This window comes from Galeopterus variegatus, unplaced genomic scaffold (assembly GCF_000696425.1).
Source record: "Galeopterus variegatus unplaced genomic scaffold, G_variegatus-3.0.2 Scaffold2752, whole genome shotgun sequence".
NCBI lineage: Eukaryota > Metazoa > Chordata > Mammalia > Dermoptera > Cynocephalidae > Galeopterus > Galeopterus variegatus.
The window spans coordinates 96,018-116,355 of NW_007728863.1; the positions used below are offsets into that span (position 1 = coordinate 96,018).

The following is a 20,338-nucleotide window of genomic DNA, read 5'->3' on the forward strand; positions in this document are numbered from 1 at the left end:
TCAAAAAAATATAAGATACATTCTTAAAGTAGACTTGTTAATAGTCGTAGTAACACTCATTGCTTACAATATGATATGCTTTATTTTAAGTGTTACTACCTCCTCTCTTTCCTCACTGTGCCATACACACACACACACACACACACACACACACATACATATATATGTGTACATATAGGTATTCATGTATATATGATACCTGGCACATAGTAAGCAACTAATAAATAAATTATCTAGGAATATTCTATAGTCTATGTGCGAGAATAATTATGGAAAATAAGAATAAACATTCTGCCCCCGATTACAAAGGTACTTGCCTATTACATGAGTCTCTCCTCTATGAAGATCTATTGAGAGGAGCAACGTACCCTCAGCCCCCTTGCCTGGGGATTCTATTTTTCTTCTCTAAACTTACTACATCACTGTCAGCATGACTTATTTGCAAATTAATCTTTTATAACCTAGTGATGTATATTGAATTTTTATTTAGGTCTTGATTTCTATTTAGAGTTTTTGTTTTGTGTTTTCTAGGAAGGCGTAGCTTGTCCTTCTATGTCCAGTGCATGCTGTAGATGCAAAATATTATAGCCCAATTCCATTGCTAATAATTCTATTCTGACATTTTTCTTCCCTAATTGTAATGCCTGAGCTTGTCAAACCTGTTTATTCTTTTCTCTCAGTGTTAACCAAAGAAATTACAATACTAAGCTTTGCAATGAGTCACTTTCTAGCCAAATAAAAATTAGTTTTAGCCAAATAAAAAGGAGAAATGCTCCTGCTTTCCTTTTAATTGCAAAAATCAGATAATATTTTCATCATTGAATGTCCTTGCAAATGTTATACATAAAAAAGGATATGGTATCTGAACTTCGAAAATTGTTAGGTTCTGTGAATTGTAATTTCTAAGACTATGATTCTGATTGATTGCCTTACTTACTATGTGATCCTGGTAATATTTAAATGGATACATCTACTTTTTACAGTGATTGTGACAATTAAAAATTACTTTTATAGTTATGCAAGATGAATAAATCCCAGAGATCTACTGTACAGTGTAGTACCTATAGTTAATGATACCATATTGTATACTTAAAATTTGCTAATAGGGTCAACCTTATGTAATTGTTATTACCCACACATAAAATAATAAATAAAGAGGGTGGGAAGAAACTTTTGGAGGTGATGGATACATTTATGACATCGATTGTGGTGATGTTTTTATGGGTGTATACATATCTCCAGTCTCATCAAGTTGTATACATTAAATATGTACACCTTTTGTGTGTCAATCATCCCTCAACAAAGTGGTCTTAAACATTACTTCTATAAAATGCTTGATAAACAATAGGTGCTTAATAAATTGTTATTGGTAATTCTTGAACTTAGGTAAATGGTGCCACTGCTCCCACTTACCGATATGTACACCTTTTGTGTGTCAATCATCCCTCAACAAAGTGGTCTTAAACATTACTTCTATAAAATGCTTGATAAACAATAGGTGATTAATAAATTGTTATTGGTAATTCTTGAACTTAGGTAAATGGTGCCACTGCTCCCACTTACCACCATCAGCAAACTGTGTATAGAATTATCTTATGCATTTTCTTACATAGTTATATGCACCAAACTATACACATTAGAAAGGTACAGTTTTTAAAGTATGGTCATGACTCTGGGGGAAAAAAATCTGTATTTTTATAAACTAAGTAATATACCATTTAAAAAAGGCAAGCTTCTCAAAGGACTGTTGGATGCCAACATGCCTCAGAAAATCTAAAAGAAAACACTAGCACCTTCACCTTTACCTGAGGGAAGTTAGGGTAACAACCATCAAGTACCTGAACACCATTTGAACCATAACATGCATCTGAAGCATAATGCTCTCATCCATTTTTCTTTTGTAACTGAAGTGCTTTTGGAGTCATAATTTAGAATGACATTTTCATGGATGGTGTCAGACATGAGGGAATGAAGATTAAAGAAAAACACTCACCGATAGGATCTGGTCTCCTCTCTGGAGTTCCCCACTTAGGTCTGCTGGTCCGCCAGCCAGAATAAAGGATACAAAAATACCTTCTCCATCTTCTCCGCCCACAATATTGAAGCCCAGGCCAGTGGAGCCTTTGTGCAGGACCACCTTGCGGGGCTCTCTGCAGAAACAAATGGAGAACACCGCTCACAAGGTGACCCACTCAAGATTTAGTTTGCTTTTACTTTCACTGGGATTTATGATACCAGCAATTCACTACCTATGAAAATGGCTTCCCAAAGTCAGATAAATTTTCACTTCAGTAAAGAGGCTAATATCAGGGGAGATGTCTGAGTTCCTCTCTGTAACAGCCACCAAAATGCCATGCAAAATCATTCCTTAATTCTAAAACATTTTCTAAGGCGAGACTTACTTCTACTTTTCCTTTGTTTAAAACTTCTACTCTTATATTGAGAACCACATTAGTACTCAGTAGCATGAATGTATCCAAAAGAGGGAGGGACTTTGGGGACAGGAGACTAGATGGAATGGCCAGATCTTGGAAGATCTTATATGCCAGCCTGTGGGCTTGTTGTTTGTTTGACTGTTAATTGAAATTTGCTCTATAGGCATTAGGGACTCATTGAAAGATTCTGAAGCATTAAGAATATTTCAATCTATTTTAGGAAAATTAAAAAAATGGTCATATGTAGGGTTGACGGAGAGGGAGACAAAGACATGATGGGAGACAGGAAAACTACTCAGAACGTTGTCCAAATAATTTGGGTGTGGAGAAGCGACAGCCTGAATAAGGGCAAAGCAGTGAGAATGGAAAGAAAGGGCGATGAGAGAGAAAATCTGAAGGAAGAAGCACTGGGTCCAGAGATGGACTCAGGCGCTGGAGAAGGAGGCGAGACAGCATCTAAGTAACTAGCAAAAGGAGAAGAGAGTGGAATCCAGAGCCATAAGGATGAATATGATTTTGACATACTCACTTCCGGGTAATGGTGGGATATCATGTGGAGATGATAAGAAAGCAGCTTGAGACAAAAGGATAGAAATTTGGGTCCCCAGAGAGGACTACAAATGTAGATTTGAGGGTCATCAATAAAAAGGTAAGAGATCAAATCTGGAGCCACCAGTTATCTGAATTTGTGTAGAGGCCAGAAAATTATAGAATTATAGAACTGTAAGGGGGCTTAATAGACATCTAGTTCAATTTTATACATCAACAGTTTTTAAAAATGTGTTCTGCAAGCCTCAGGTTTGATCAAGGTGTCACCCACCTCCTCTCCCAAACATCTCATTTTCAGCCACTGAAGCTCCTCTTCTATTTTCCTGCTCTTAATGACGTAAGTATGGTAAAGGGCCATCCAATATCTTTTTATAATAATGTTCACACAAAGAGTTTGCTATTTGTCATCACATTTTCTTGCATAAAGCAATGCATTATATCTATGTTTAGCCTTTTTATGAGGAAATGTGTAAAATGCATATCACAGCTTGAACAGTAGATGATATGTTACGCGGCGATGCATTAAGTCAGAGGTAAATTGACATAGACGTTATTCATTTTATTCTACAAATACTTTGTAAGCACCCAGTGTGCCAGGAACTGTTCCTGGTGCACAGAATGTTTGCAAACAAAACAAATATCTCTGCCCTCATGGGCTTACATTCTAATGAGGGCAGACAACTAATAAGCAATAAGTGAAATAAATAAGTTCATTATACAGTATGTTATAAGGCAGTAGGTATTTTGGAGGAAAAAAGAAAAAGCAGAGCAGTGTAAGAGGGATAGGTTGTGGCAGGGGTCGGCCTGGGTAGGATTCATTAGAAGGTGACATTTGAGAAAAGACTGAGAAGGAGAGGAAACTAGTCAAGAGGATATCTAAAGAAAGAGCAGGAAGAGCACTGCAGCCAGAGGCAGCAGCCAATACAGAGACCCTGAAGTGGGAGAGTGCCTGGTGTTGTCAAGGAAGAACTAGGAGGCCAGTGCGACAGGACTGAGTGAATGAGGGGAGGAGATTGGTAAAAGATGAAGCCAGACGAAGATTTTTATTGCTGAGTCACAAATTACCACAAATTTTGCACCTTAAAACAACAACCTTTTTTACCTTACACTTCTGTAGGTCAGAGTCTGTGTGAGCTTGACTAGTTTGTCTAGGATCTCACAGGCTGATGTCAAGGTGTCAGTCAGGCTGAGCTTTACTGGGAAGTTCTGTGACAAAAATCTGTTTCTAAGTTCATTTAAGTTGTTGGCAGAATTCAGTTTCTTTTGGTTGTAGGGCTGTCAGAATTCTTCCAGAGAAATAGAACTAATAGGACCTATATATCTCACATATATATGCTATTGGTTCTATTATTGATTCATATATGTATGTATGTATGTATGTGTGTGTGTATGTGTATGAATTGTGTGTGGGTGTATCTGTGTGTGTGTATGGATTGAGTCCCAGGATCTGCAGTTGGCAAGCTGGAGACCCAGGAGAGCCAATGGTATAGTCTCAGGCTGAGTCTGAGTCTGAAGGCAGGAGAACACTGATGTCTGAGCTTGAAGACAGAAAGAGGGACTGAATTCTCCCTTACTCTGTTTTTTTTTGTTCTATTCAGTCCTTCTGTGGATTGGATGAGGCCCAGACACCCTGGATCAGGCAACCTGCTTTACTCTATTGTCTATTGACTCAAATGTTAATCTCAGCCAGAGACATCCTCATAGACACACCCAGAATAATGTTTAACCAAATATCTGGGCACCCCATGCCCAGTCAAATTGACACATAAAATTTACCATCACAAAGACTGAGGTACCCGTTTCCTTGTTGGCCATTAGCCGGGGTCCTCTCTCAACTTCTAGAGACCACCCTCATTTCTTGTCACATAGCTCCTTCTATCTTCCAGTCAGTAATGGCACATTGAATCCTTTTCACATTTGGAATCTCTCTGATTTCCTCTTTTGCAACTCGCTGGATTTAATTCTCTGCTTTTCAAGGGTTCATGTTTTCCTATCTTCACATTCACTGATTATTTCTTCTGTCATATTCATTCTACTATTGAGCCCATCCAGTGAGTTTTTTATTTCAGTTATTACATTTTTCAGCTTTAAAATTTCCATTTGGTTCTTCTTTATATTTTCAATTTCTTTGCTGAAACTAACTTCCTTCCTTTCTTTTTTTTCCCATTTATTTCAACTGTGTTTGTAATTGCCCATTGAAGCAATGATGGTTGCTTTAAAGTCCTCATCAGATAATTCCAACATCTGTGTCATCTCAGTGTTGGCACTTGTTAATTGTCTTTTCTCATTCAAGTTGAGATTTTCCTGGTTCTTGGTGTGACAAGTGATTTTCTATTGTATCCTGGACACTTTGGGTGTTAAGTGGCGAGATATTCAATCCTATGTAATCTTTCTTTCAGGTAGTCAGTCTGTTTAACTATAGCATGTAGATCCAGGTGGCATGGATATTCAGCTCCCCACTTGAACCTGGTGATACCTCCTCAGAAAAAGTAGCACACACCATCTTATTGCAGCTGGGTGGGCATCGGAGTTCAATTCTCCACTTGGCCCTGGTGACAACAGGGAGGGTAGGAAGTGGAGCATTTCACTTATTCTACTTCATTGCCACTGGGTGGGGGTAGAAGCTCAGCTCCCCTTTGGACTCACTGACACCAATAGGGGAGAGAAAATGGGGTGCTGACTAGAACCGCCTTGATCTACCTGTTCTGCCTCCTTGTCTCCATGAGGGAGGAAGTTCAGCTCTGTACTGAAAAGTGGAACATCAACTAGCATTATCTCATGCCACCTTATTTTGCCTATTTGCTGCCATCTGGGGGTGGATTTTCAGCTCCTGTTCTGCCTACTGACAGCATCCTGGTGGAAAAAGTTGAGGGTCGTCTTATAAATGCCTCTCCTGGCATCCTGGTAGGGCCGGAGTCCCGATCTCTGCACAGCCCACTGACACCACAGAGGTGAGGGGACAGTTTTTCCTTTGATGTTTGTTTAGCATAGGGCCAGTATTATCAAAAGTTTCCTGTTCTATTTATTAGTACGCCGTTTCCCCAGTCTTTTGTCTAGAGGGAACAGGCTTTACTCAGGGCTTTATTTTTGTTCTGTGACTCTTGGCAGTTCCAGGCTGCAGGCTCTGCAGTGCCCCATCCAGAATATAAAGGAAGCAACAAGAAAGTCCAGGGAGCTCACTGCAGTGTTGCTACTTTCTTATCCAATCTGCTGCTTTCCTTCCAACTTTTAGAATCTTTCCACATTTGTTCATTTTATCATGTCCAAGGCTTTTTGTTTGTTTATTTGTTGTTGCTGTTTTTTAAATAAGGAGGAAGATTAGAGAAGAACAGGAGTACTCTATTTCGGCTGAAAGCAGAAGTCCAGGTCCTGGACACATTTTGAAGGTAGGAGGCAACAGGATTTTGATGAAAATCTCTGTTAGAAATCTCCCTGTTTTCCCCAGTATGAATGTGCACACATTCTTAGTGATTCCAACAATATTCAAGCTATAGATAGTAATATAGATGAAGGGAGGGGGCAATTGTGACTGTAGCATTTGCCTGTGTGCTAGATATTGTGCTTGATGCTTTATGTGCACCGAAACATCTGTTCCTCAAAGCAACCAGTGAAGGATGTATACCCATGCCTGCAACTACTTTGAAACAAATTTAAAAAGCAAGGGATTGGCGATTGAGTAGATGGATAGGTATGCTGTGGAGAGAGTGTAGGAAAATGTGAATGGTGCAATCTAGGTGGAGAGTGTATGGATGCTCATTGTAAAATTCTTTAAACTTTTCTTTATGTTTGAACACTTTGGTAACAAAATCTTGAGAAAAATAAACAACGTGGTGAAGAAATTACTATGACAACATTTTAGATTAGTGAAACAAGACTGCTTTCCCAAGTTTTTAACTGAATTTACTAAGTAGCAAAGGCAGGATTAGGACACAGGTTTTCTGACTCAAAATCCCAAAGTCCAGCATCTGATATATTCCAGAGATTGCAAACCAGCAAACTGGAGGCTGAATTTGAACCATGGTATTTACACATTTTTGAATTAGTTGCTCATACTAAAAAATAAGAAAGTTCACATCAAATATGGATTTGTGGCTTCATATGAAAAAAGTCAGATATTCTAACCATGCTGGCTCTCAATCTTGCTGCAAAGCAACAACTGGTCAGAGTGTGGCCTTCTTTAGAAGGGGCGTTCATTCTCCAGTTTATCACAGTCCAACCTCTTTCTCATGTTTCTCAGACAAAAAAGCTGTCAGTTACACACATTTGCACTTCTTGCAAAGTTAAGAGGAAAGGAAAATATTTCTTATACTCATGCTTCTATCAAAAATGGAAAAGCGAAAACTTTATGGAGGGAATCTTGTATGTTACTTTAAAAATGGGAGAGAACATGATTCCTATGATAGTAAAAATTATCCTTACATGTTCAACTTGACTTTATGTAGAAAGGATGCAGATTTGAAAGGTCATTATGAAACATGATTCCCCATTAATTATCTATGTTACCCAACTGGGGGCATTGTTAGTGACTCCTGCACTTTGATATATTGCTTCCTGTCCATAAGGACATAAAACACATAAGGTTTGAATGAGAGTAGATTTTATTTATTTTATCTGGACACCATTTATTTATTTTATTTTTTTCAATTTTATTTATATTTACTTTTGTGGGGTACAGTGTGTTGTTTCAATACATGCATATACTGGACAATGATTCATTTAGGGTAGAGAGCATAGTTTTGTACCTGTTAGTCCAACAATTATCCTCCCCCCATGCCCATCCCCTCCTGGTCTCTGGTAACCATTATTCTACTCTCTACTTCTATAAGGACCACCTTTGTTTTTTTACTCACATATTAGTGAGATCATGCGGTATTTGTCTTTCTGTACCTGACTTACTTCACTTAACATGATGGTTTCCAGTCTCACCCAGGTTGCTGTAAAAGATAGGATACCATTTATTTTTATAGCTGAATAGTATTCCATTGTGCATATATACCACAGATTTTTTTTTTCTTATCCATTCTTCCATTGATGGGCATTTAGGTTGATTCCATTCCATCTCTTGGAAAGATAGGATACCATTTATTTTTATAGCTGAATAGTATTCCATTGTGCATATATATACCACAGATTTTTTTTTCTTATCCATTCTTCCATTGATGGGCATTTAGGTTGATTCCATTCCATCTCTTGGCTGTTAGCAATGTGATAAACCCAGGAGTGCAGGTGTCTTTTTGGTATATTGATTTCATTTCTCTTGGGTATATACCCAGTGGTGGAATAGCTGGGTCATAATGCAGATCTATTTTCAGTTCTCTAAGGAGCCTCCATACTGTCTTCCACAGTGGGTGTACCAATGTATATTTCCACCAACAATTTAAGAGGGTTCCCTTTTCTCCACATCCTCATCAGCATTTATTATTTTCTGTTTTGTTGATAATAGCCATCCTAACTAGGGTGAGACTATAACTCATTGTGGTTTTAATTTGCATTTCTCTGATGAATAGTGATATTGAGCATTTTTTTAATGTGCTTGTTGGCCATTTGTATGTCTTCTTTTGAGAAATGTCTATTCAGGTCTTTTGACCATTATGTATTTATTTATTTATTTTTAATTTTTATTGAATCATAATTGATTATACATATTTTGGGGGTTCAACATTGACATATGTTGATCAAATCAATATTACTAGCATATATATTGTTACAAATTGTACTTATTCTTTATGCCCCTTGTCCAATCTCTCCCTATCCCCCTCTCCCTCCCCCTCCCATCTCTGATAACCACAGATTTCTTCTCTCCTTCTGAAAGAGTAATGGTTACTCTGTTGATTTGTCACCTAGATGATCTGTTCAATGATGAGAGGTGTGTTCAGGCCCCCCAGTATTATTGGAATTCTTTGCAACTCATAAGATTTAAATGCTTTCTTAAAAATGGAATTTTATATCACAGTGTGTTATGATACTTATTTTAATAATGAGGAGAAATTACAAAGAAATAAATTTGTCAAATGGTATGCAAATAAAATATCCTAAGCACTGGCCAAATGATTTACTTTTTCTAATTTAAACTTCTTATATTAATAACCCAACATTAAAATGTAAATTTTAACTTGCTTTCATGTGGAATTTTCCTATTAGAGGATCAAAACCCCGTGAAATGTTATAAGTCCTGATGCTTACATAAGTCAACTTGTCTATATTCACAGAGCTAGTAAGCATCAGAGATAATCTCTTCACTACAAGTCAAGTGCTTTGTCTCTCTCTGGAGAGAGAACTTAAAACAATGAAAATAAAAAAACAAAACTAAACTAAACTAAAACATACTTTATACAAGCCAGGAGAAGACTTGAATTTTAAAAAAGGGATTACTATATCTTATATTACAGAATATAGTTTCCACAATTATTGACACTCAAGGATTCACTTTAATGTCCATTAGCTCCTATCATCTGAACCAGATGCTTCCAAACTTCATCACATGTTGCTTTGCACTGTTCTCTCTCTGAATGCCATGGTATCCACCACTCCCTTTCCATCCCCTCTACTTCAGGCTTTGATCATTAGGATAGCTCCTAATTTGAAGTCTCCTTTATTCTAGTTTTAATCCTTCCAACACATTCTCCCCACTGAAATGCAAATCTGATTCTCATGCCTGCTTGTATGTCTTCAGCCACCCTATGCTGCAGCCACATCAAACTCTCTGTGCTTCCCTGAGTTTGACGTGTTGCTTTATACCTCTATAACTTGGCTCAGATGATTTTAAAACTCCGCTCAAGTGTTCCTTCTCAGACCCCCCACATACAGGTGATCACTTGTTCCTTGGGTCCATATTGTGTCTTGCACACATAAATATATTGCAGCATTTTCCACAGTGTGCAGTGATTGTTTGCTCATCCACCGTTCTCAATAGGATATGAACTTCTGCAGACCTGGCACCAGCATTTCCCCAGCAGTAGCAAGATACATGACAAGTAGCAGGAACTCAGGAAACAGTTACTGAATGAATGGATAAACTCCCACAGCGATGTAGACCTCTACTTCATGCTATAATTATTTAAGCAAATGTCATTCCTTCCCAATACATTTTTAACCAGGGATGATAAAATCTAAAGTCCACAGAGATAGAGAAGATAACACAAATAAGTGAAGTAGGCTGAGAAGAGGTCATAGCAAACTGGGTGATAGAGTTTGAATGTGTTGTCCCACACAAAGTGGATTAATACACTGGGAAACACATTCTATCTGAAGGGGGTGGGGGCGGTGCTGCTATAGCTGAACTCTGGGCAATTGCTCTAAGCAGGAATGTTGACCAACATTGCCAGATTCTATAATTTTTAAAAATAAGCCAAGAATCTAGATTTTTTATGTGAATTTTCCAAAATATTAAGTTGGCAATAATTTTTTAAAAATTAAAAGCATGGGGCCGGTTCCGTGGCTCACTCAGGAGAGTGCAGCGCTGGTAGCGCCGAGACCATGGGTTCGGATCCTATATAGGGATGGCCAGTGCACTCACTGGCTGAGCGTGGTGCAGANAAAAGATAGGATACCATTTATTTTTATAGCTGAATAGTATTCCATTGTGCATATATACCACAGATTTTTTTTTTCTTATCCATTCTTCCATTGATGGGCATTTAGGTTGATTCCATTCCATCTCTTGGCTGTTAGCAATGTGATAAACCCAGGAGTGCAGGTGTCTTTTTGGTATATTGATTTCATTTCTCTTGGGTATATACCCAGTGGTGGAATAGCTGGGTCATAATGCAGATCTATTTTCAGTTCTCTAAGGAGCCTCCATACTGTCTTCCACAGTGGGTGTACCAATGTATATTTCCACCAACAATTTAAGAGGGTTCCCTTTTCTCCACATCCTCATCAGCATTTATTATTTTCTGTTTTGTTGATAATAGCCATCCTAACTAGGGTGAGACTATAACTCATTGTGGTTTTAATTTGCATTTCTCTGATGAATAGTGATATTGAGCATTTTTTTAATGTGCTTGTTGGCCATTTGTATGTCTTCTTTTGAGAAATGTCTATTCAGGTCTTTTGACCATTATGTATTTATTTATTTATTTTTAATTTTTATTGAATCATAATTGATTATACATATTTTGGGGGTTCAACATTGACATATGTTGATCAAATCAATATTACTAGCATATATATTGTTACAAATTGTACTTATTCTTTATGCCCCTTGTCCAATCTCTCCCTATCCCCCTCTCCCTCCCCCTCCCATCTCTGATAACCACAGATTTCTTCTCTCCTTCTGAAAGAGTAATGGTTACTCTGTTGATTTGTCACCTAGATGATCTGTTCAATGATGAGAGGTGTGTTCAGGCCCCCCAGTATTATTGGAATTCTTTGCAACTCATAAGATTTAAATGCTTTCTTAAAAATGGAATTTTATATCACAGTGTGTTATGATACTTATTTTAATAATGAGGAGAAATTACAAAGAAATAAATTTGTCAAATGGTATGCAAATAAAATATCCTAAGCACTGGCCAAATGATTTACTTTTTCTAATTTAAACTTCTTATATTAATAACCCAACATTAAAATGTAAATTTTAACTTGCTTTCATGTGGAATTTTCCTATTAGAGGATCAAAACCCCGTGAAATGTTATAAGTCCTGATGCTTACATAAGTCAACTTGTCTATATTCACAGAGCTAGTAAGCATCAGAGATAATCTCTTCACTACAAGTCAAGTGCTTTGTCTCTCTCTGGAGAGAGAACTTAAAACAATGAAAATAAAAAAACAAAACTAAACTAAACTAAAACATACTTTATACAAGCCAGGAGAAGACTTGAATTTTAAAAAAGGGATTACTATATCTTATATTACAGAATATAGTTTCCACAATTATTGACACTCAAGGATTCACTTTAATGTCCATTAGCTCCTATCATCTGAACCAGATGCTTCCAAACTTCATCACATGTTGCTTTGCACTGTTCTCTCTCTGAATGCCATGGTATCCACCACTCCCTTTCCATCCCCTCTACTTCAGGCTTTGATCATTAGGATAGCTCCTAATTTGAAGTCTCCTTTATTCTAGTTTTAATCCTTCCAACACATTCTCCCCACTGAAATGCAAATCTGATTCTCATGCCTGCTTGTATGTCTTCAGCCACCCTATGCTGCAGCCACATCAAACTCTCTGTGCTTCCCTGAGTTTGACGTGTTGCTTTATACCTCTATAACTTGGCTCAGATGATTTTAAAACTCCGCTCAAGTGTTCCTTCTCAGACCCCCCACATACAGGTGATCACTTGTTCCTTGGGTCCATATTGTGTCTTGCACACATAAATATATTGCAGCATTTTCCACAGTGTGCAGTGATTGTTTGCTCATCCACCGTTCTCAATAGGATATGAACTTCTGCAGACCTGGCACCAGCATTTCCCCAGCAGTAGCAAGATACATGACAAGTAGCAGGAACTCAGGAAACAGTTACTGAATGAATGGATAAACTCCCACAGCGATGTAGACCTCTACTTCATGCTATAATTATTTAAGCAAATGTCATTCCTTCCCAATACATTTTTAACCAGGGATGATAAAATCTAAAGTCCACAGAGATAGAGAAGATAACACAAATAAGTGAAGTAGGCTGAGAAGAGGTCATAGCAAACTGGGTGATAGAGTTTGAATGTGTTGTCCCACACAAAGTGGATTAATACACTGGGAAACACATTCTATCTGAAGGGGGTGGGGGCGGTGCTGCTATAGCTGAACTCTGGGCAATTGCTCTAAGCAGGAATGTTGACCAACATTGCCAGATTCTATAATTTTTAAAAATAAGCCAAGAATCTAGATTTTTTATGTGAATTTTCCAAAATATTAAGTTGGCAATAATTTTTTAAAAATTAAAAGCATGGGGCCGGTTCCGTGGCTCACTCAGGAGAGTGCAGCGCTGGTAGCGCCGAGACCATGGGTTCGGATCCTATATAGGGATGGCCAGTGCACTCACTGGCTGAGCGTGGTGCAGACCACACTGTGCCAAGGGCTGTGATCCCCTTACTGGTCACAAAAAAAAAAAAAAAAAAAAAAGCATGGTGCATGTCAAACTAAATTCTCCTATGTCTCTTTTGTGGATCCAGCTATGGGGCTGCCAGTGTGAGACTCTGCATTGTATGAAGTTTTATGGCACATTTGATGTCTGCTTCATGTTTTTCTCTACCATGGTGCTCAGTGTGGTATTTGACTCGTGGTGATTTTCTGTAACTTTAAGTCGATTGAATATTCCACATTCAGCCCATCTGTTCTTCCCTTTTCAAGTTCTCCCATTCTGGAATACCCTTTTCTTTTATCTTATTTTTTCCCTTGTGTTGTAAGTTTTTTTCCCTTTTGTATTAGACCTGCTCAAGGCCTACTGTCTTCATAATGAGCCATTCTTAGACGTGTTGAGCTACAGCTCTCACTTCTGGCTGTTCACTGCCAAGGCCAATGATGCTGTGTCTGATAAATATAATGCCTCGCATTTCTATGAACCATTTTGTGTGTGAGGGCTTTGTGGCCTCCAGTGAGATCATAATCTCCTGGAGTTATGGTGTCATGATTTACATTTCTGGGTTTTCCCAACACACCTAGATGAGTGCTCAATAAACACCTGCTGATTGAATAGATGAACTCACACACCCATTTATAAAGAACTCAAATACTTTTTATACTGAAATGACTTGGGCCCTAATTCACTGTGTTATTTATCATCCAGAATTCACATGGCTTCGGCCCATTACTAGTCATTATCATACAACATTCATACACAGACAGTGGAACGAACTTCTAACTCTCATTCCTCCTTCAGGATTTAGCTCAGGGATCTCAATCTTCTGGAAGCCATCCCTGACACTCTCCTGAGCCTGCTCAACATAGGCTGGGTTGGGTGACTCCCCCAGCATTCTCTCCATGTATCGATAGCAATGCTCATCACACTGGATTGGTTTACTTGTCTCCCTCTCCAGCTCGAGTAATCAACTGGAGGGCAGCGACCATGCCTCTCACTTTTCATCTGCAATACCTAGTACATAATAGGTGATCACTGTCTGCCAATTTCAGATTTCATATTAGATTTTAAGTATGAACCACAGAAGATGGAGCCTGTTCACTTATGAGTGATATTATGATATCAGTATTTCTTTTTTAAAGTTATCTACTCACTTAAAACTATATTTTATTTATCCATCCAACCTTCCAGTAAACAAACATCTACAGAGTATCTACTTTGCGTTAGGCACCGTGAATGCAAAGATTAAAGAGCCTGGGGTGGGAGGGGCCCCATGTAAACAAACAATTATAAAAATCCAGAAACAGGATCATTGTTATAAATAAGAAATAAGTGAGCAATAAACTAAAGTAGCCAACAGCAAGGAGTGACTAGCCTTCTCCTAAAAGGATTTTATCTCTTTATCATCATCACCCAGACGAAATATGCTCTTAATGTGATGTAAAAAGCTTTAATAATTATAAAACCTTTGGATGCTGAATAATTGGGGAAAAAGCCAGAATGACCTGCTCCCAGCTGTGGCAGATCATCAGCCGCATAATCCTGTGTGGCTGGAGTCTCAGAGGATGCTCTAAGCTAGCTGGGACATTTTCAGGAGAGGGAGTGGGGAGCTAGGGGCTATCTTTTCCTCTTTATACCAGATGGCTTAAGAGGGTTCAGGATTCAAAAAGAAAATGGCTCCTTATACCTGAAGGCATTTTCATGGCTGTTAATGGATTTCTCCTTGAACTTGGAGCTTCTGGGGCTTTTGAAGTCACTCCAGTCAAATCCCAAAACATTCATGGCGAGAGGCTGTGTCTAGTAGTGAGAAGTAAGGTATAACAATGTTTCCAGTCATCTTTCTAAAATACATATCTGACCATGATCCTCTCTTGCTCAAAATAGTCACCACACAATTACTGAGTATATACTTACACTGTGACTGGTTCTTATTAGATGGGGATAGTATAGTGTACTGTGATATTGTGAAAGACTGTGAACAAAGGAGCTAGATAGAGCTAGGCTTGAATCATAGTCCTATTAATAAACATTTAGGTGACCTTGATGTAGTATTTTTTTTGGTGGTTGGCTGGTACAAGGAACCAAACTCTGACCTTGAGTGTTACAGGGCTGTGCTCTTAACTAACTGAGCTAACTGGCTAGCCCCTGGTGGAGTTTTTTGATGTCTTATATTTTCCAGCTGTAAATTTTGAACAATGATATCTATTATATTGGCATTGAGAAGAGAAATTGAAATAACATATGAAACACTAGGATCCCACAGCAAGCGCTCAGTAAATGCTAACTCACTTTCTTTCCCTCTAGGCAATTATAACTTTTGGAAAGCAAATAGTCATACACAAAGTAATAAATCAACAATGCAAGAGCACATATGTTAAGTACCAAATGAGTGTNCTCAGAGGATGCTCTAAGCTAGCTGGGACATTTTCAGGAGAGGGAGTGGGGAGCTAGGGGCTATCTTTTCCTCTTTATACCAGATGGCTTAAGAGGGTTCAGGATTCAAAAAGAAAATGGCTCCTTATACCTGAAGGCATTTTCATGGCTGTTAATGGATTGCTCCTTGAACTTGGAGCTTCTGGGGCTTTTGAAGTCACTCCAGTCAAATCCCAAAACATTCATGGCGAGAGGCTGTGTCTAGTAGTGAGAAGTAAGGTATAACAATGTTTCCAGTCATCTTTCTAAAATACATATCTGACCATGATCCTCTCTTGCTCAAAAGCCTTCTAGGGATCTATAGGCCCTCAAGATAAGGCCTAAACTTCTAAGCAAGGCATTCAAAGATCCCCATCACTTGACCTTCACCTGCCTCTCCAACACCTAGCTTCCCCGTGCTCCCTTGCAGCCCTGTTCAACTATACAAAGCGTCCAGCCACAGCTTCTCATGCCAGCTTGTTCCTCACTGTCTTTGATCAAGCTGTTCTCTTTGGCTGGAAAGATGCCTTCTCCTGCTATTCACGTCTGTCTAATGAACTTCTGTGTGACCTTCATGACTGAGGCCAGGCGCCTTCTCTCCTCTGCTGCTTCCTCCATCTTCACCTCCAGAAAAAGTGGCTATTTTTCTCCTTTTTTGAAACTACATTGTTCTCTCATTGATCATATAATTATCTTTGCTTTTACTGTTCTAAAATTTCTTTGTTTCATCCAGGTACACTGTGAATCTGTATGGTCATGAGGGATAAAGGAACTTCAGGACCTTTGTGCATGTGTGCGTGTGCGTGTGCGTGTGTGTGTGTGTGTGTGTGTGATTTTGTGAACTAGTATAGGCAGAATATATATGAGACATACACACAAAAATATGTTCCACAAATAAAGAAGAGCAAATGAGGGGTTGGGAGAAAAGGTATTGAGTTCTGGTTCCACCTCTCTAGGGATGTGTGGGAACTCAGGCCTCTGAGGGTCAGGTTCCTTGCCTGGGAATAATGTTTGCTTCATGGGGAAGTGGCAATATTCAGATAAGTCAATGAGCTAAAAGCATCTAGGAAACTGAAAAGAATTAAAGAAAAGTATACATTGAAATTCTATTTCCAGTCATTTGGTAGATTAAATGTCATGAAAATCCCTTTCATTACAAAGCAGCTAAAAATTCTGGATATAATACTTGTGAAATACTTTTAAATGCTTGGCTGAGGTTGGAAGTAAGAGGAATTCTTAGAGGCCAAAAATGAAGGAGAAATACGAGTTCAGAAGAAAGCAAATACTGAGAATAGCAATAGACTGAAGAGCAAAGAGCTAGCGATGCACTGTCTACATTTGACAGCTACATGGAGAACAGGATTGTGTGGGTCCAGAGGTGAGATTAGATGTGAGACACAAAAACTAGGACCCTAAAAGGCTGCACCAAACAAAAAGATAAAATACAAAAATATTAGCCTCTTTATGTCAAGGATACATATTTACCTTGACCTTGGCTCAAGCAAGAAGAAAGGACCTGGGGAACTAATTAAGGGATGTTGGACTGTGGGAGAAATTACACTTTAAGAGTAGAATTCATAAAACTGAATACATTGGGAGAAGAAAGGAGGAAGAGTCAGCCTGAGTGGTAGGAGAAAGAACTTGGCACTGTCCCTCCAGCACTGTGAGTCAGAGGTGCTCTCTAGCTCCAGCTCCTGCTCGCTGGCAGGAATGTGCTTCTCTGGTTGGTCAGTGAAACACATGAGATGGGTTCATCTGGTCATCCTAGCTCAATGACAGTAGCTATTAAGGTCATCTGGGTGGCTAATTTCCCTCTCTCAGAGCCCAGGCTCACCAAGCCACATGCTCATTAAAATATGATTTCCCACAGTGCTTTCCCTATTGGGAGCAATGTGCTAATTAGCACATTCTGGTATCTTGAGTAGTCATACTTCCCATTGTAAATTAATAACTTAGTATTACAGCATGTGATTTTAATCACCCCTGGATACATTGAAAAAAATTGAATTTCAGAATGTAGATGAAGACCCAGATCCAGAATCAAGATAACCCAATAAGGGACTGTTACCCTTGGAAGGCATATGTGAAGAGCTAGCCAGTCTCCCTGAGCCCTCTTCTTTATTTCTCTATAAATGCAGCTGTGTTCCTAATGAGCAATATTATTAAGGAAAGGAGAAAGTAGGAGATCAAAGAGACTTTTTAGCAGAATGAGAAGATATGTATTAGTGTAACAGTGAAGAGAGGGGCATGGCAGAGGCGGTTGCTTGGAGGTCAGCCACAGAAGGCTTCAAAGCTGCTGGTTGATTATGACTGATGTCTTATATTTAGATGAGCTAGCTCCTCAGAAGACTGTAGTGCAATATATGCCTCATATTCAAATAATTAGTTAATTTAGTCAACTAGTCAAATAATCAGTCAAACACTTTTAGACATCATATAGAAACAAAAGTAAAAGAGTTTTGTTGAGCTGCTGTTTGAGGACATGATATTAAAATAATACACAAGAAATCTGGCATTAAAGGGGAGCATCGATGCTGTAGAGTTTAAATATGCAATATGGGATAGGCTGACTTCAGCAAAATAGTCACCACACAATTACTGAGTATATACTTACACTGTGATTGGTTATTAGATGGGGATAGTATAGTGTACTGTGATATTGTGAAAGACTGTGAACAAAGGAGCTAGATAGAGCTAGGCTTGAATCATAGTCCTATTAATAAACATTTAGGTGACCTTGATGTAGTATTTTTTTTGGTGGTTGGCTGGTACAAGGAACCAAACTCTGACCTTGAGTGTTACAGGGCTGTGCTCTTAACTAACTGAGCTAACTGGCTAGCCCCTGGTGGAGTTTTTTGATGTCTTATATTTTCCAGCTGTAAATTTTGAACAATGATATCTATTATATTGGCATTGAGAAGAGAAATTGAAATAACATATGAAACACTAGGATCCCACAGCAAGCGCTCAGTAAATGCTAACTCACTTTCTTTCCCTCTAGGCAATTATAACTTTTGGAAAGCAAATAGTCATACACAAAGTAATAAATCAACAATGCAAGAGCACATATGTTAAGTACCAAATGAGTGTTGTGGTTAATGAGAGACGTCTATATTAAAGAAAAAAAGATTAAGTCAGGTAGAATGTATAATCTGAGCTGGACCTTGATGGGTAGGTAGATATTAGGTAAGTGGAAAGGAAAGTAGAGAATATTTTAGTAGACATCATGAGCCCAGAAGCAGAGGGGAGCATATGCAAGATGTGTTTGCAGAACAGTGAGTATCCCAGTTTGAAAGGAGTCCAGGATGGACATCAAGAGAAACCAGAAGACTGAGGTCGGTTGGGAAGGAACATGGATGCCAGGCTAAGGAATTCAGACTTTACACTTGGATAATGTGGAGACATTGAGTGTTTCTGTACCCCGGGGAGACTCTGCAAACGTAGCAACATCTACTTGTGAGCCTAAAGTGTTTATATCACACTGTGTTGTTTCTACAAACTCCTAAGTTTACAAGCAAGGAGTTTAATTAAACATTCTAAAGATCGTTAAAGATACCCCTGCCCCAAAGCCAGAGGCTTTGGTTGAGGCCATAACATAAGGCCTTGGGTTTAACTGCTGAGATTTGGTCTGCACATTTATAAAACTCACTTTTAGTTCTCTACTTTGGAGAAAATCTTAGAATTAGTTACACATCTGAGATTACATATAATATCCTCGTAAAAGAAATCAAACAGACAAATTAAATCATTTTCTTCTCACAAACATAAATTAACTATAGGTTAGCCTCAATCAGTTTGCTTTTGAAATATTTGTCGTTTTTGCTTATTTACATATCACATATGATAATCTAATAACAATATTTCATCTCAATTTACTTTTGTCTGAATTTCTCAGAAAGATAAAGAAGCAGCTAAATATTGCTCTCACATGTGTTCTCACCTTTCTTAATCATACCGTCTAATCACGATTTTATCTCCAAAACAAAAGAAAATACATTACCTCTCCTTTTTCTTTTATTTTATATTTTGGCTGAAAACTTCCCCACTAAGCTTCATATACTATCCATAATGACAGGTATTTGCTTCTATTTCCAGTTACATTTTGAATTTTTAAAGAGCAGTTAATTACAAAAGGAATAATTTTATCAACCTTGTTAAAATTGTAACGGTTGTACAGAATTATTTTTATAGCTGTGTCATTTGGTCTCAAGCTTTCAAGACTGGTGAAATATTGTTTGAAAACATTACGAAGCCAGGGTATGAGCAAAACTAATATTTGAGAATAGGATTACAGGAAAAAAACCCCTGCATATTTGTATTTTTCCTAAAGGCAAAGCACTTTATATGAAAGATTTTTTAAAATGTTTTTTGAGCCATAGCTCAACGGTATTATGAAATTTCAATTAATTACTATATGCTCAAACCCTCTGCAACTAGTGTGGTTTGGGGGAAATGGCTTGGGTAAAAGTAAACATTTGGGGTTCAAATTTGTAGGTCTTCTCGTAACTCTAATTGGGATACATCTGTATTGCCATAGAAAAAACTTTAAATTGAGCCCTGTTTTCTAGTCCTAACTCCAGCACTAACCCCTGAGTGTCCTTGAAAACAGTTTCTCTGAACAGTTTCCATATTGTATAATAAAGGGAGTGGTGAGGAAAGCAAACCAGGATTGTTATGATCTCTTCCAACTCTAGCACTAAGTATATTTGCTTAATGAAAACGAGAAATGGAGGTGTCCCACGCCTAAAAGCACAATTCTATTTGATTATTCTATAAATATTGAGTGCTCACCTTGAAGAAAGTAGAGAGGACAGGAATTCCTCTATTTTTAGTTCCTCTCCTACTTGACCTCTCTTCAGCTTTTTTTTTTTTTTTCCTTTTTGTCTTTTTTTGTGACTGGCAACGGATCGCAACCCTCAG

General features: G+C 38.2%; 1 protein-coding gene across 1 annotated transcript in view; it reads right to left on the reverse strand.

Annotated features, from left to right (window-relative positions):
- LOC103598829 (disks large homolog 2-like) overlaps positions 1–20,338 on the reverse strand; it is a 192,171-nt gene that overhangs the window by 47,117 nt on the left and 124,716 nt on the right. Inside the window, exon 6 of the mRNA XM_008582881.1 lies at positions 1,994–2,150. Coding sequence (XP_008581103.1) covers positions 1,994–2,150 — 157 coding nt within the window. The remainder of the gene's footprint in view (positions 1–1,993; positions 2,151–20,338) is intronic.